Source organism: Daldinia decipiens, assembly GCF_022478715.1.
Source record: "Daldinia decipiens strain CBS 113046 unplaced genomic scaffold F4813scaffold_22, whole genome shotgun sequence".
NCBI lineage: Eukaryota > Fungi > Ascomycota > Sordariomycetes > Xylariales > Hypoxylaceae > Daldinia > Daldinia decipiens.
The window spans coordinates 287,489-303,893 of record NW_026054565.1 but is presented as its reverse complement, the minus strand read 5'-3'; the positions used below and the strand labels follow the sequence as shown (position 1 = coordinate 303,893).

Sequence of the window (16,405 nt, the reverse complement as noted above, 5' to 3'; positions counted from 1 at the left end):
TATCGTACCACTGGGGAAAAAAGAGAAGACTATTGGTGTCGTCTTTGTCCCTTTGTAGCCGCCGTTTTGGGGATCTGTATGATCTCGACGCCATGCATGCATGTTTTACGCCTTTGATTACCTATATGGCGGCCGTATGTAGAGCCCAACTATTCGGAGTAGCATTGCACAGCCCCTTGCAAACTATGCAAATGCGACCAAACTACCGCGATTAATACATAGATAACTGCGGCATCTATGTGCTCTATGTATATGTGCTCTATATGTGCTGAGAGAGCAAGATGAAAAGGTCACTTGACGTTGTGTCGAAAAGCGGAGCGGTTGATAAAGAGGGTGTGATGCGAATGTTCACGAGGCTTCTAATTTGTATCTTGCTCGGTAGCCTTGTCCCGTGATAAGACCCGCAAGATGGCCGATTATCTAGGAGCAGGGCCTTCTCAGATGGGTTGTCTGGACTTGTAATAAACCGGTCTGATATTAATAAGCTACCCAGATAAAATGTGTCCATACGGGGCCACATATGTACATAGCTTAGGTGGGCTAGGGGAGCAATGCTGGTGATACTGTGTATAAGTGAGGCAGGTATCTGTCTCGGATCCGGCAGCGAGTTTGACTACTGGCAACTGGTAGCTGGTAACGAGTAACGATATAGGAATCTCTGTTGAATACTCAACATATGTATAGATTCGTTATTTTAGATGCCATTATGCATAGACTGGATGTTAACCGTGGAGATATTCGATGCTCTGTTCGGACTTGATGTTGTTGATGATGATGATGATGACGATGATTGTTGATGAGGGTTGATCCAAGGTAGGCACATTTCTATGCCTGCCACTTTAGGGCTTAGGTACCTTACCTACCTAGGTAGGTATGTATGTATGTGTTAGGTACATAGTGCACTAGTGCATGTAGGTGATGCTAATATACGGTGTATAGTGATCTTGCGCTACACTGTGCGCATTGGTAGACTTAGGGGTTTTGAGGATGGCCTAAGCGTTCCGAGGAATAGGCCAATTTAAGCTCCGAGCACAGTATATGATTTATTTAATTTTACCTATATACACATGTTTACGTACCTACCTCGTACTTCGTAACCTGCCTAGCGAGACTTTTCCCCTTTAAGCCCCTAAACTGGCAGCGCAAATTGATAGCATGAAGCGCAAGCACGGTACATACTCCTTATCACCGCTAAGCCAATAATTTCCTTCTGAGCTTCTGGCATTGTTTTTTTTTTTTCCATCAACCATCCGCGATCCACCTTCTACCCTATTAGCCCCCCATCGCCCCTGGGATCTTCTCGAGTGCCAAGTTTCCATGCCTTGCTCTGGAAGAAAAATTCTAGCTGGACATATTTTTCGTCTTCTCGAAAATCTACAATACTACCTAATAACTCATCATATTATCTATCCGATGGTCCTCGCTGTCTTCTAAGGCGTATTGCCATAATCCATTCCCCTTCTCTTTTCCCTTCTCCTTTCGCCATCATCTATCCCGCGGCCTCCTCCGGGTGGTACCTCCTCACTCTCTCCTCGGGCTCTGATTGGTCTCTCAGTCTTTGTCTTGCTTGCATCTCATTCAGCTACACCCTGATTTTAACAGCCACTTAAGAGTAGCCCCAAAACTTATTACACTGGTTACCTACTTGTTACTTGTGGGCAATTCCAAAGCTGATAGCTTTCTTCCGCCCTTCGACCAACTATTACATATTACAATATCTCTCCGTCTCAACTTAATAGGCACCGGCTTCAGTTCTACTTCGGTCAACTATCCAATCTTATCGCTACCTACCTATTCCTTCCGCCGAGGCCTCTAGCTGTCACCCCTGGACCGCGAGAGGTTCCCCGGTTGATCCATCACGCCTTACGTATCCTCATACCCTTGCTTACTTTTCTACTACCCCCCTAAATAGCCAACTTGGAAAGTCGGTTTATTGGACCTAAACTCTTCGCGCGTCGCGTGCAAACACTGCCACTACCTACTATTTCTCTCTGCTACCTGATCGCTATAAACTTACTTATCTGGCCATATATTATTACTCGTTATACTTTTGCGACGAAACCTTGCAGCCAGAACGAGTAGAGTTTTTGGAGGGTACTGCTGTCATCCTCTGAAATCCCAGGTTAGCCCTTGGTTTATCTGGTGGGCTAGGAGGAAAGTAAAAATTAAAAATTAAAGTCAAGGAAAAGAAAATCCTAACTTACCTAGGTTGGGGGGTCCCTGCGGTCAAGCCCGCATTTCTTCGCCGCCTTTTTTGCAACCTGCTTCTGCTGCAGGCCAATTTTCTTCTCCACCGCATCAACATCAGGACAGGCCTGAGTCCCCTTTCTAGAGGTTTAGGACCTATCATATATAGGGAGATTTGGCGACCTGGCTCTCAGGAGTTAGCTATTCGGTATTTGAGCTGCGTGACGGCATACTACCCGACCTAATCTTCGTTTCGGCTTCTTGCATTTCTACTGCACAGCCAATCCTGCCTAACTTTTCAGCCAACCAGCCATAACCGTCGCTGCCCCTTCGACCGACCCTATTTATCTTCCTATCGATTTTTACGCACGAGCAATCCTCGTCTCTGCAAAGGAGTACGGTTCCCACGACGGCGCTTTGTTTTGTGCTCGTTCTTTTCTCGGAGACTAAAGGCAGAGGTCCTGAGCTCTGACACAGAACTCAACTAGGCGTTTCCGCCCGTTTATATACGTGTAGAAAGGGAGCTGCAGCCTGCTGGCTCCCCACAGCAGCTGCACCAGCCCTCAATACTATTGTGGCAATCATGAATCAACAACAACAACAACAACAACAACACGAGATGTATTACGATTATCCCACGACAGCGAACAGGTCGCCTGGGTCGACAAGACAAGGTTATGCTACTGTTGGCCTACCCTCGGGCCTGGGGGGTAACCGATCGGGTCAAAGACCTCTCGAATCTCTTGGTCAGCAAATGACATCTGGTTCGATGTACGGGCACGATGACCGTATCGGCGGCGCGGGTTATGAATCTTTATCGAGATTTGATCGCGTTGCACCAAGCGCAATGCAATCAGGTTACATGTTAGAAAATAGCCAAACGTGGGGCTATAATGGCGGAGTAGCCACCATGAACGGCCCCATGAATGGAAACGGTAGGTTAGCGGTGAGGGCTGTAAATCGGCGAGCCGCTCTGCCTACGGTGAGTGCCCCTTTCGCGTACATTAAAAATGATGAGAACTTTACTGATCGAAGATTCTCTTCCAGACGTGGACTGATCAATCCGGACTGGGCGTTCATTCGATGTCTCAGCTGTACGATCCAAGTATGTCGATGAACGGAAACGAACATGATATGGCTGGCGCTGTTGCGGATTCTCGAGGGATGATGGCCACTCCCGGCGCGTCCGATTCCGAGCAACTTATTCCTACCGCTATCGTGATAAAGAACATACAGTTCCAATGTCGAAAGGAGATTCTCCAAGGCCTCATGGCTTCCATGAATCTCCCGCAACCATACGCTTTCAATTATCATTTCGACAAGGGCGTATTCAGAGGGTTGGCCTTTGCTAACTTCTCGACAGCTGATGATACTGCTATTGTAATTCAAAAGATGAATGGATTGGAAGTTATGGGTCGCAAGTTGCGGGTTGAATATAAAAAAATGCTACCGCAGGATGAGCGTGATAGGATTGATCGTGAGAAGCGTGAGAAACGAGGTCAGCTCGAAGAACAGCATCGAGCGCCGCTTCCTATGCACCAGCAGAGCGCTTTGCAGGCTCTTGGTGTCAGCGTCAACAAGCAGCCAAGTAATTCGCCTTTACGTGAGTTTCCCACGCACTTCTCATCTAAGATATTATTACTAAGTTCTTTATTTGTAGGCGACGTCGATTTGAATGATCCTGCAACTCTGGAATTTTATACACAGTTGACCCTGTTTAAAAATGACCCGTCTCGTGAGGTTCATATCTTCTCGCCGGATGTTGCCCCCGAACAGCGCCGACAGATACATATTCTCGCTCATAACATGGGTTTGGAGCACAGGTCCGTCGGGGAAGCTGATCGAAGGCAGATTCAAATCATGAAGCGGCCGCAGAATTCTCCTCCTGCTCATGCTCAGAGCCAGCTACCTAATGTCTCTTGGGAGGATCACCGGCGCGGGTTAAGTCGTGCCGCTACATACGATTTTACAGAATCTCGCATAGGTTCCAGTGCTTATCATGCGCTGGGTAGGCAGGGTCCTACGTTGGAATTGCCAGGCAGTCCGGACAATGGAATACCGAACAACCTCAGGGCGGCTAAGAGTTTCGCAGACCTGCGCACGCATAGCCCGAGCCCTGCGCCATCTGGTTCGAGCTATGCTGGCCTTGGAAACGGCCTTGGGGCCCGTTATGGTGATTTTTCCCAAAATTCGCTGACCACGCCGCCCAATTTAACTCCGACATCAGGTCAAAATGCTACATCGAGCACAGACGCTTTGTTAGCGGGAAACATGAGTTCTATGAGTCTAGGTTACGATTCGAACGGCTCTCACATACGCGCTAGGGAAACGCCCGGGGCTATTGGAAGCCAGAGACCGGGAGCTAATGGAGCGGCAAACCGTAACGCTCCTGACAGGCAACCACGCGGCCCAGAATGGGGAGAAGCTGGTCAAGGTTTTGGCGGACGAAGTCGTGGACACATGCAGAGGGGCAGCGGTTAGTATTTATGTTAAGCACTCTTAGACCATCCATTACTAACTAAGACCGCGTACAGATTCATCAGATGCAGGCCGCAGTACTGCGCGCTTCCATTGATCCAGCTTATTTACCGTCTAATGTCAGAAGCTGCCGTACGGAATAGCAATAACCCATCAATTGTATAGCCCCCGGACTCTTCGATCAGTTATTCATCTACTGGTGCGATGTCAATGCCGAGTTTCCCATCACGACCTTCTGGAAAGCCATAAAAAAAAAGCCCTCGCTTTCAAACCCCATCATCTGTCCAATACGCCTTCGCTACGAGCGTTGGATCTCCGTCACAAGCATAACACAACGAGAGACGACTTATGACATAGACTTATTCCCTTCATTGATTTGACGCTATGCTTCAACCCCTGTCGCAGCACGATTTTTACACCTCGATTAACGGTTCGACCTGCATCATTGCGTTTTGAATTTCTTTTCCGTCTCGTTGTTTTGAACTAATATTTTGTAATATGACATTTGATTTTGGAATACTGTTTTATTCACCTTCCATCAGAGTTTCTCCGGCCGTCCTGGATTGGGAAAGAGCAACATACATATCATGGAGTTTGCGATGGTGAAAGGTTGTAGTGTTGCATGGAACCGAAAAAAAAAGTCTAGGGGAACAATGAAGCACATCGTTCCATTTTACAATACCCTCTTCACGATGATCGACAAATGAACCATCTCTGAATACACCATACAGCAATTTATGGGCGACCATTCACGGCATCACGACTCGAACTCCTATACCCTCCGAGGTGTCTTGAGGTCTTGACGGCTTCCGAGGGGGGTTGTCAAGCCTGGAGGACCTCTTTACGATGGTTACGCTGTTATGACGCATATGCACATCACTAGATGGCAACGCGATGCTGGCTGGCCGACTAGACTGGGAGATCCCCAACTAATTTACTGTTCTAAAGAGCATCTACGGGGCGTCCCCGGCGATAAGGCCGGCATAGCTTCGGAGCGATTGGAAATGACGAACGAAGCGACGAAGACGAAGACAGCAAGAGTAATTTCGTTGCTGAGCAAGGATTTGTTTTCACTGGAGGACAGAACAGAATGAGGACAGACGGAGCAGAGGAAGATCTGATAAAATTATTTGCATTTGTATATGGTTATCCCGCTACACGATCGATGCTGTGCTAAGGTTTTTCGCTTTCCTCGAACCACCTATCACCGCGACCTCGGCTCAGCGTAATTCAACTTACTATTTCCCGTTTATTGATTTATAGCTATTAACGGTGAAGAAACGTTGTCATTGAGGAGATGGTCAGGATAGTAAAGGTTTGGATAGGGAAAGAAAGTCAACGGGACGTGGAGAAACACTCGCTATAGGCGCTTTGCTGCAATACAAAAGTATTTAATCGTTTTCAATGTTGAAAGTCTCATTCGTGACTGGATCGCGTGGCCGGCCCCATGTTGAAGAGAATGAACAAGGATTGAGGTTGAATTTGTCAATATTGCGCCGTGAAGAAATTATTCTAAACTGATACTACTGAGCTTTAGTACTTTCTTTTGCACTTTGAATTTTAGGCTGGCTAAGGTGGATCGAATAAGGCCCAGGGGGGGTGTCTTCACTTGATCAGCAAGTTGAATTAATCGTTTACACAGGTACCATCCTCCAGCGTACAATACCAGGTGAGCAGGTCATGCTACCCTCGACGCCAATACCTCCACCCGTGTTTCGACTGGCGACTATGGCGGACCCGAGGATGTCAGCAACGTCACTGCCTCCAACATAAACCTGGTCACTGGACGGCGGTGTCGCAGGCTGGACCTGGAAGCTGCAATCGCCCGACATGAGGAGCGTATTGAACTTGTCAGTAGCATAGTCCGCCAGGAAGAAGTCCCTTGGCGAGATGAGCTGGGTGTTGCGTAGGGAGGCGCACGAGTCAAGCCAGGATGCTGATGGCGATGAGGCAGAGGCGACGGATTTGAAAGTGCTGGCGCCGCAGTAGTCGGACGGTTGCGAAGTTTGTGCGTACCACGCCCAGCACACCGGTGGGTTTATAGGGGCCTCGGCAAATTTGTAGAGCCCACAGGTTTGCGCGGTGCGGCGCGGTGCTGGTGGTGAAGATTCACTGGTGTGCGGGTTGGCTGGGCTTGTCGGAAGGCTCACAGCTGTGGTGGGTATGATGAGGGAGGTGAGGATTCGTTGAGGGCGCATCTTGGGTTTATTGGAATATGTTAGTTACTACTAACTATACTGCGCGGTGATACTGTGAATTAATCTGAGCTAGTTGAATTATAAGATTGGCGGTGTTGAATAGTAAGTACGATGTGAGAATGTTTATGTATAGTTATAGGAAATTTCATCAATGATCTTATACACCAAGGTAGCTGATATTTAAATACCTCTCCTATCCTCTTTTATATGATCGGTCAAGTCAGTCTGAAAGATGATCGGCCGAACTAGTATGAAATAATGTCAACGTGATCGCTTCAGGAGCCATGATATGACCCCTTCGCCTCCTCATCTCACCTCGTCGCTAGCCTCATAGCCCCTGGCTAACAGCGATGCACGGGTTCGTCACACAAATCAATAAGCTCGGAGAATAAAAACTATCCCTGCTGCAAACCTGGAAACTGGGCTCTGTTTATCCAATTGGGGCTTCTTACCATCCAGCCATCCTAGAAGGTCAGAGGACATGTCGTGCATCGTCCAATCAGAGACGAGATCCGACAATGACCGTTCTTGGTGCTTAATTGATGTTCGGCGGCTAAACAGTATCGGGCACATATTCAGTCGACGCCCGTTGGTCGGGAGTAGTGGGAACAAGGTCCAATAGTAGGAATCCCTTTGCTTAAGCCTTTTGCATCCGAGCCCTATGGGATAGGTTTGTGTGTCCTTCACTTCCTATAGGGGAAAGAGGGTATGAAGCATGCTCAGCTGCATGCCGAGCCAATCCTCCGGTCCCCGGGTTCAATAGGAGATTTTGTCCTTTTCCTTTTTCGGGGCGAGGAGTGTGACTTGCATACCGAACCTGCATGACCTCACCGACATGTTCTATCTTTCTACATAGTCCATCTGCTTCGTTTAGAATAAGTTTCTGTCTCTTCCGAGCCCGGGCACTTGTTGGGCTGGAACTTTTCTAGGACATGTCAATCAGCCCCTAGATCATCGTGTATATAGAGCAAATAATTCAAGAGAGGCATGATATGTTGACGATATTCCCAAAATATCAGTCTATACTCAGAAACTGAGACTAAAATAGCAATAGGGATATCACGGCGATATGAGAAACATCACAAAAATTACATGCAGCTTGTGCTATGCCATATAATCGGACTGGGGTATGTATAGATATATCAGGTAGATTGATTAATTCAAGCTCATTACGCCCAACTCATACCCCCAGACGATGCCGATGCATCCACGCCGATTCGCGCTATGCCTGAGGCGCCTCTGATTTCCCCAAACTCGTACTTTAGCCCCATCTCATTAACGCGCCAGTCTCTATCCTTACGCTTTAATGTACTTAAACCCTCAAAACGGCTAAGCATCCACGAATCACATACATAGTACATAGCTCCCGCGATGGTACTTGGATCGACAGGCATATGCGGCCACTGCAACAGTCAGTACTCATATATACGCGTAGAGAATCAGGGATGGCATACAGTGATAAAGAAGGAGGCAACGACAACGAGCACCATGATGCAGAGGATGCCAACAGCAGACCACGTACAGACCTGATGTAGTAGGAAGGTCTGGGTGACCCGGTAAGGGATATTGCTGAGGAAGATAGTTAGGAACTCGGATAGGATGGAAGTTAACGCAACAACGGCAAGGAAACCGTGACGTCGTCGTATTGAGGATAGGAGCCCCGAGAATGCATTGGTTGGTGGCGCAAGTAGAATTGATCGCCGGGCATGTTGGGGTGAACTGGCCAAGAGCTGATAGGGGCTTAGAATAGCGATGCCTTCATACGCCGTTAGCTTTGGATTCTGATTTGGAGATTACAAAAGAAGAAAGAGAAAGCTTACTACTGAAGAATGAGGCCCAGAAGAAACTAATAACAACACCGACGGCGGTAAACAAAAACCGTACTCCGAACGACTCGCTATCCATAAACCTCTCGAACGCTGTATCTCCGCCAGTGTTGTTGTAGTATAATATTAGACCCAGTAGCCCACATAGGATAAATAAGAACAAGCCTCGTCCTATATACCCTAACATAAGAAAAGGCAAGTGATGCTTCGGTTCCGTCGGTGCTGCGTGATGATCTTGCGGCTCTTTTTCTTCGCCCCCTATTTGACCTGGAGCGTACTTATTACTATACGCATTTTCACGTAGCATAACTCCGTACTCAACCGTCCCGTTCGCACCGTAGAAGTACCCCAGTTTGAACCACCGATCCTCTAGAACAGACTCGAGAAGACTCTTAGGCATCTTACCCGCGTCAATGCCGGCAGGCAGGCTCGTGAAGAGGAGCCGCACATCCGGGTTCAGCGACAGCGATGCCGTTCCACAGATACTCCAAGGGTTTGTGCTAATTCCAGAGCGCCATCGCGCCAACACTATGATCAGCATCAAGGTCGCCAGGCCCATCAACGCCAACAATACAGCCGTACCCTTAGCCGCTTGGTCGAACACGCTGAGCACATAGGCGCAATTGCTGGCATTTCCGCTGCCCGCGACGCACCCAATGCCGCGCAAGTCAAACTTGACAGCTTCAGCAGAGACAGGGATCAGCAGTGCAGAGGCGAGCACAAGCACGGTCGTCAGGAACACGAGAGCCTGGCCACCAACTAGCGAGCGCAAACTTGCGGTAATAGACTGCAGGCCTGAAGTATTCAGACATAGCGACTCCCGACCGGAGGCCCCGCGGTCATGCGCCAGCTCGTGCCATGGTTGCAGGATCTTCGCATTGACGTCGAGGATGCGGACGGGGATCGCCAGAGCGATGGCTAGGAGCGTGGGTAGGAAACTGCCGATGAAGTATTGCACATGGTTGATATGGTAGACCTTCGTTACAACGTTGCTGTTGTTGTCTTCGCCATCGTCCGATGGAGGAGGAATTATCGGGTATAATGTTGCTGTTGCGGCGGGCTTCCCAGTCGAATCTGTCTGGGTTATGACGGAGGGCGTGACGAGCACGCTGGTTTCTTGTGTGGCTGTGGGTTGGCCTTGGGAGTCGGTGAGAGTAGTCGTTTGAGGTGTTGAGATGGGTTCCGGGATGCTCGTTGAAGTCGTGATTACACCCTCTGAGTTCGTCACAACGGTGGCAGTTGGCGTTACAAAGGTTGGTGTCCGTGGTACTGTCTCTGAGATCGTAATCGTGCCGATGCCGCCGTGGTTTGTGGATGCCACGGATTCATATATTGATGTCGATCCAATATCACCGTAGTCTGATTCTGGTATAGTTTCTGTCACTATCTTCGACCCTACATCGCCGTAGTTGGTTGTCCCAGGCACATACAGCGACGATGTCATCTCCGAGATAGTAACAGGCCCACCTACATGGCCGAAGTCTTCCTCCGGCTTGGAGTAGGCTGTAGAAATTTGTGACGTAGTGTCGGTCTTGGGCTTAGTAGTGTCCTGAGCCGCCGGTGGTGTTGTTGTTGGCCCCGCTGGCTGGGTAATAGTTTGATCACCGAGGTGTCCAAAGTCGCCTCCGGCGGGTGTTGCGACTACCGTCGGTGATGTATGCTCGGATGTATGCGAAGACGTAGGCTCAGAGGCATTTTCGGCACGGCCCTGTAGAGGAGTAGGTATGAGAATGGGCCTAATGTCTGTAAAGGCGATCCGAACGACTGTATAAGACGACAGCTCCTGAACTTCTCTTACGTGAATTCCCTCGGTTAAGACGTTGAGATCATTGTTGAGAACAGGGAGAACATGCAAAGCCCACACTATCAGCCCAACGAGGGTTAATACTACAAGTAGTAAACCGGTTAAGAACGGCCATCTAAGTGCAGACGGCTTATAGTTGGGACGCTTTCGATCTATTTCCGGCGCAACGTCCAGAGTAGTTTCGCTATAGGTTATCATGTCAGGCTTGTAGCCAGTTGGAATCTGAGTATAGTCCGTTCCCCTACTAGACCACGACTGCCCACCACCATACTTAGGAAGACCCTCTTCCTCGCTGCTTGAACCTATCGAACCATCATAATGTCTTCTTTCATATGTGGGATATTCCCCATCATATCGTCGTTCATGCCGTTGAGTCAAATCATTATCGTACTCGTAGGGTCCATCATAACTTCCCGAGCTCGCATTCCGCGTATGCAATCGGGGCAGGGCATCAAACGTTACCCTCTCCGTCCGTGGCGCCGTGATGATGTGCGACATGACGTCGTCTTTGTTTAGCGATCCCTTGAGCGCTTCCGGACCATTGCCAGACAGACGTGTTATTATGTCCTAGGAGGATACCGTCAGTCCAAAAGAAAGAAAAGAGTATATTTCCCATCATGTTACAGAAGGACATGCGTATCTAATATCTTCCCGTTCCATTCGTGGCGGAGCGAGGCCATCGCGGCGCTACTGCTGCACTATTACTGTACCGGGCATGGTTCTTAGGCCATCTACCGTAACCGTCGCCTATCCAAGTGGCTGAACGGCCTTGGCAGTTTTCAGCTCTCCCACTTAATTAAAGCTTAGAGAACGCCATGTCATCAGCTCCCATGCCTGCAAAGTGACCTAGCAAGCTTGGTATGGGACCCGAAAAAGTAAATTTAGTTCACATAACGTCCCGTCGATCAGCACGTTAGGCTAGACGGCGCATGGCTTCGGATGCCACGACAAGGTGCGTCTTAGTCAGATTATTCTTTTTGAAACCTTAGACTAATATATTCATGGAGATCTCTATTCGAATGAATACGACCATCCTGGACCAATAAACACATCGCGCTGTCAGACTATCTTTTCGAAGCGGTTGGGTCTGAGATAACGTGAGAATATTTAGAAAGGATATACCTAGCGAATACCAAGTAGAAATTAGAAGTTATGTATGCGGCTGATAATTAAGCGGTGTTTGAAGATCGTGAGATGTCTTGGCATGGAACAATCGTGCTCTAGACTTAGTTCGGAACTGGTTATAAGCCGGTATTACCGTATTATCGTACCGAATGCCAAAGCGTAGGGCTGAATTACTCTTCTTTAAGCGTCATAAATATCTGTGATTCGCCACACCACCATATAGAAATGTTAAAAGATACACGAGAGTTTCATTCATTAGCCAACATTATAGGCAAGAAGAGTCTTCTACTCAAGGCACGATGTCAACACATACCGCATCACCATTGAGATCATTGATCCTAGTTGAAGGTATCATGAAGCTCGCAGGGGGTTTGGTGTTCATAATCTCACCCCAAACCCCATTGTCCGTCGCGGTAGCAGCGCCCATTCCGCCTTCAGCCCTACTATTAAGCCGACTCCTAGGCACCCAAACTTTTACGCTAGGGATATCTATGCTTCTCGCATCTACGAAAGCACCAAAGGCCGCGGCGAGCAGGCGGATAGTTTATTGGACCGTATTCGCGAGAGATGCTACCTTGGTGACAGTACTCGCGTTACAACTTTGGTTCGGAGACAATACTAACGTTCTGGGTTTCTCGCCAAAAGGACTACGCTCGTGGCTTGCGGAGCTGATTCCCTTCTGCTTAGGCCACCTATGGATTTTGACAGCAAAGCCCCATTGGTTTTGATACAAATCTGGGGCTACATTTGACGGAAACCGTGTTGATCATATGTATAGTGTACTATGTGAACAAGTACAAAATAATTGGACATACTCATAACCACTCAAACGTGACTTGTGGAAGACTCAATGCACTACTCAGAAGCATCATTTCCAGTCTAAAGTGAAAATAATTCGGACAATATCAGACTGCAGAAATAAAACGCGACATAACTAAGACGAAAGGGCATATTATAGGTACCTACACCTATATATCACTGTCAACAAAAAGACCTCACTACTCATTACCCTTGGAATAGTTTCCTCGTAGGACTTTTTCGGTAATTATAATGCTCTTGTGCGGAATTGTCTTCATAAATATCTCTATTCAGCATCGATATCCTCAGCGCCAGTGAGGCGCATTCAGGACGAACCCCATAAGGCACCCAGAGATGATACCCGCGCAGGGCAAAGTCAAGATCCAACCTCCGTAGATCCAAGCGATCATTCGCCAGTTAAGCGCCCGCCAGTCGCCATTGCAGAGACCAACGCCGACGATGGCGCCCGTAATGCACTGCGTAGTCGATACCGGAAGCTCTAGAAATTTCCACAAGGTTAGAGAGTCTATTCAAATGAGTAGAGGGTTGAGCGGGTGTTCACTCACTAAGCCGAGTAGCGAGGATAATAGTAACAGCGCTTCCCAATTCCATAGAGAAACCTCGAGAGGGTGAGTTCAACGTCAGCCGATTGCCAAGGTTAGCCATGATGTGATACCCATAAGTCCAGAGACCAATGACAATGGCGACACCGCCGAAAGCCAGAATCCAAAGGGGCACTTCAGGGTTCTTAGGAACTTGTCCCTGTTGCCAGATCTGATAGATTGTTGTAAAAGGTCCGATGGCACTACTGCGTGTAAGCAATATGTCTACGATAGAAAAGGGGGCGGCAGATTTACTTCGAAACGTCATTGGCACCATGCGTAAAAGAAGCTGTGCAAGCGGTCATGATTTGTAAGAACGAATACATGAACTCGGCTTTGTTGTCGTAGTGAGCTGCCCGGGCGTGTTTTTCCTCGAGGTCCCCAGACAATACACCCTTCTTTCTCTGCATGTTGACAACATCTTGATCAACACCATTGAACAATCCTTTCTTAAGATACCAAAATAGCATCTGGCCGGAATGCCAAGAGAGGCCCTCAGGCTTAGGGCCGACTAGCGACTTCTTCTCCGGAACGTTAGCAAGCTCTTCTGAGCTGGAGTCGGAGTGCTTCGAAGACTTGACGATAGCCTCTGCAATGTTGGCTTCATTGGCAGTCTCTTTAGTGCCAGAGGCCTCGACGTCGTTTCGAGCTAGGGCAGCCGCACGTTTGGCTTCAAGCTCTTCCTTCGTGAGATGGCCCTCGTAGAAGTTACGAATAGCACCTTGAAAGTTTGATGGGGGCGGTGGGACATCGCCTCGCCTCAAAAGAAGAGGACCAAGCGCAATGTGGTACCATCGAAGTTCCCAGTCCTCCTTGACGACCACGCGCCACAACCAGGGCATAAGGAATATCGCAACAATAACAGCCCAGCCAATACCGCAACAGACAATGACAGCAGCAAGTTCATTATCGTTCAAGTTAATGGTATACCCACCGCCTTTCCAGAGCAGAAGCATGACCAAAAGCGACGCGGTAAACCCGAAATAGACGGGGACTAGGGCAAAAGCCTTCATGACGGGATTCTTGCGCAACATGACTCCGTATTTAGTGATGAGAAATATGATGGAAGCGAAGATTGCCGAGAGTCCGGGAGCAATGATCCAGGCAAGGAAGACTGAGACCACACCAGTGTTGATCACCTCCGTACCCCTAGTACCAGCTGGTGCGACCCATGTGACATTGCTGACTCCCACAGATGCGATTCCCATCCCGATGACACCTCCCATAAGAGAGTGGGTAGTAGACACAGGGAGACCTATCCTAGTGGCCAAAGTAAGCCAGACAGAGGAAGCAATAACGGCACAAACCATCCCGAGTAGGAGCACTTCGGGCGAGTCATTATATAGGTTGGGGCTAACGATTTTGGTTCGGATAGTATCAGCGACACGGGCTCCAACACCGAGGGATCCTGCAAATTCCATGATACTGGCTCCTATCATGGCCTGAAAAAGGGTTAATGAGCGAGAAGCGACCGAAGTCGCCCACGAGTTGGCAACATCATTAGCTCCTGTGTATTGAGTAAGGTCAGTGTCGGTACTTAGGGGTGCGTTTGAGAACCAGCATAGCAAGAGTCATACCGATATTCCAAGCATCAAGGAAGGCAAATATTAAGCCTATAGCAAAAAGATAATCATATTGAGCTAACGCCATCTTGCCTGGCAATATAAAAGAAATATCACGAGTAGGGCAAGTAAAGTTCCCTGGAGCTGAAGCTGCTAAGGGGTACGGGTTGTAACTCTGGAGAGGGGGGGACATGTTATATATTACATACTATTATTTCAGCTCCAGATATCCCTAGCCACAGCTGGGCCGATCAGAGCCATGATCAAAACCAGATAGGGCCAGTTACATCATTCTGAAGGCGTATATGATGGAATTGCCACCCATTGAGCCAGCAAACCTCCATGAATGTCCAGGGCAGCGTGCAAACCCGTCGTCAGGCCGCATAGCCAATGCGAAGTCGCATGCATGCAACGTGGTTTTCCAGGATGGGAGCAGCTGGGAAGGAAGGTCATTAACTTGATCATGGACCGACGCCGCAACCGATGAAGTCGAGGAAGGGGGTGGGCTGAAATTTCGGTCAAAGTTCTTTTGGGTGTCTCCCGGGCGCTTGGCTCTTGGCCTTCTGAATATCTCACTATGTATGGGCGTATTTTAGCGTCTGCCGAGACTCGTTATAAGAACTGGACCGAACGATGATAGAAAAAAAATGCAGGTCAAAATCTTTAATACTACATAATCCTTACCATCTACTTGAAATTTGCTAGGCATCGTATTAATTCAGACCTTTGAGTTTCAGCTAGTATGTGAGTACGCTTGTATATCAATGATTATGTATGCTCATCGAGCTCTAGACTAAGGCTACAGCTTCATAAGACTCAATACAGATGACTATTATATCATATATGTGAGGGTTTGTCATGCAGCTCCTTTGGAACTGCCTCGATCCATTGTTGTAAGACGGCCAAGAACTATGGCATCTTGATTAAGTTCGTCTACCTCTAAGTATTATTAGATCTCAACTTACTCTGAGAATCTTGAGTATGAGTCCTCGCCTTTCACACGTTTTTATGAACACAGGCTCGAGGCTGACCCCTAATTTCGATTGGTACAGCGTCCCCTGGGTCTATTAAACCGTGATTATCAGCAGACCAACGTCGACCATCTTAGACTTCCTTTGACTTTTCGGTTTAATGTAGCAGAGCTTGTAATAGAAGCAATATGGCGTGGCCTCAAAGATCGAGTAGTCAAGCCTGGCCAAGAATGGGGTCCTACTTGGCTGGGGTCTTGGCAGCTCTTTATACTTGATCAAGCGCGAAGAGTCGTCAGGTCGTTAGTTTGAGGCTCTTGGCGGAGCCGCTAGCTACGACTTGGCCGCATGCCTAGACTTATGCATCCGAGCTTATACTGGCCCTATGGAATTTCTTATTGATCCCACGTGGGCGATCGAGAGGCTAATATAGGACAAGACGGGTTGTTTTATTGATTAGGCATTATTTAACACAAGGTCGTTTCTAGGTAATGTTATGAATTACGTATTTTCAATACTTTCCCATGCGTAGAGGATTCAGAGGGTTGGCTGGCTATGATCTGATTTAACAGCACATACAAGTCATGAACAATTCAATCTCTTGATTACCCACCCATAAGCACCTATACATTTACGTATGACACGTGAGCAACAAAGATGAAATTCTGATATTGCTAAAAGGCAACTTTTCTCACTTAAACGATTAGATAAGATTTTAGGGGGTTTTAATTCGAAGCCATTATTTAATATGCAATACTTTCTAGCATAATACCATAGGTATCTCTTATAAACGTGTCGAATAGGTACCCAGGTAGGATTATAAAAGATACATAAATATTGTTAGTACTTTTCGATAA

At 48.0% G+C, this 16,405-nt stretch overlaps 5 protein-coding genes across 5 annotated transcripts; 2 read left to right on the top strand and 3 right to left on the bottom strand.

Moving 5' to 3' along the window:
- Nucleotides 1-2,190: 2,190 nt before the first annotated feature.
- F4813DRAFT_128476 (uncharacterized protein) lies at nucleotides 2,191-5,144 on the top strand. The gene is made up of 4 exons (XM_049238685.1): nucleotides 2,191-3,169; nucleotides 3,235-3,790; nucleotides 3,848-4,663; nucleotides 4,722-5,144. The coding sequence occupies exons 1-4, from the start codon at nucleotides 2,771-2,773 to the stop codon at nucleotides 4,760-4,762; spliced, it is 1,812 nt and encodes a 603-aa protein (XP_049098513.1). The 5' UTR covers nucleotides 2,191-2,770; the 3' UTR covers nucleotides 4,763-5,144.
- Nucleotides 5,145-6,029: 885 nt separating this feature from the next.
- Nucleotides 6,030-7,102, bottom strand: F4813DRAFT_128458 (uncharacterized protein). The gene has a single exon (XM_049238684.1). The coding sequence runs from the start codon at nucleotides 6,861-6,863 to the stop codon at nucleotides 6,300-6,302; it is 564 nt and encodes a 187-aa protein (XP_049098512.1). The 5' UTR covers nucleotides 6,864-7,102; the 3' UTR covers nucleotides 6,030-6,299.
- Nucleotides 7,103-7,960: 858 nt separating this feature from the next.
- On the bottom strand, nucleotides 7,961-10,134 carry F4813DRAFT_363602 (uncharacterized protein; the record flags this gene model as incomplete). The annotated part of the gene is made up of 3 exons (XM_049243716.1): nucleotides 7,961-8,266; nucleotides 8,318-8,619; nucleotides 8,684-10,134. Coding segments are annotated over 3 exons (1,987 nt in total), but the record flags the coding sequence as incomplete, so codon positions are not given.
- A 1,678-nt stretch (nucleotides 10,135-11,812) lies between these two features.
- F4813DRAFT_363591 (uncharacterized protein) lies at nucleotides 11,813-12,441 on the top strand. Its single transcript, XM_049243715.1, has one exon. It carries the CDS (start codon nucleotides 11,918-11,920, stop codon nucleotides 12,344-12,346), a length of 429 nt encoding a protein of 142 aa, XP_049098510.1. The 5' UTR covers nucleotides 11,813-11,917; the 3' UTR covers nucleotides 12,347-12,441.
- Nucleotides 12,442-12,495: 54 nt separating this feature from the next.
- Nucleotides 12,496-15,265, bottom strand: F4813DRAFT_363590 (phosphate transporter). Its single transcript, XM_049243714.1, has 4 exons — nucleotides 14,596-15,265; nucleotides 13,274-14,525; nucleotides 12,983-13,221; nucleotides 12,496-12,915 (listed from the first exon to the last, which is right to left on the bottom strand). The coding sequence occupies exons 1-4, from the start codon at nucleotides 14,771-14,773 to the stop codon at nucleotides 12,722-12,724; spliced, it is 1,863 nt and encodes a 620-aa protein (XP_049098509.1). The 5' UTR covers nucleotides 14,774-15,265; the 3' UTR covers nucleotides 12,496-12,721.
- Nucleotides 15,266-16,405: the final 1,140 nt, after the last annotated feature.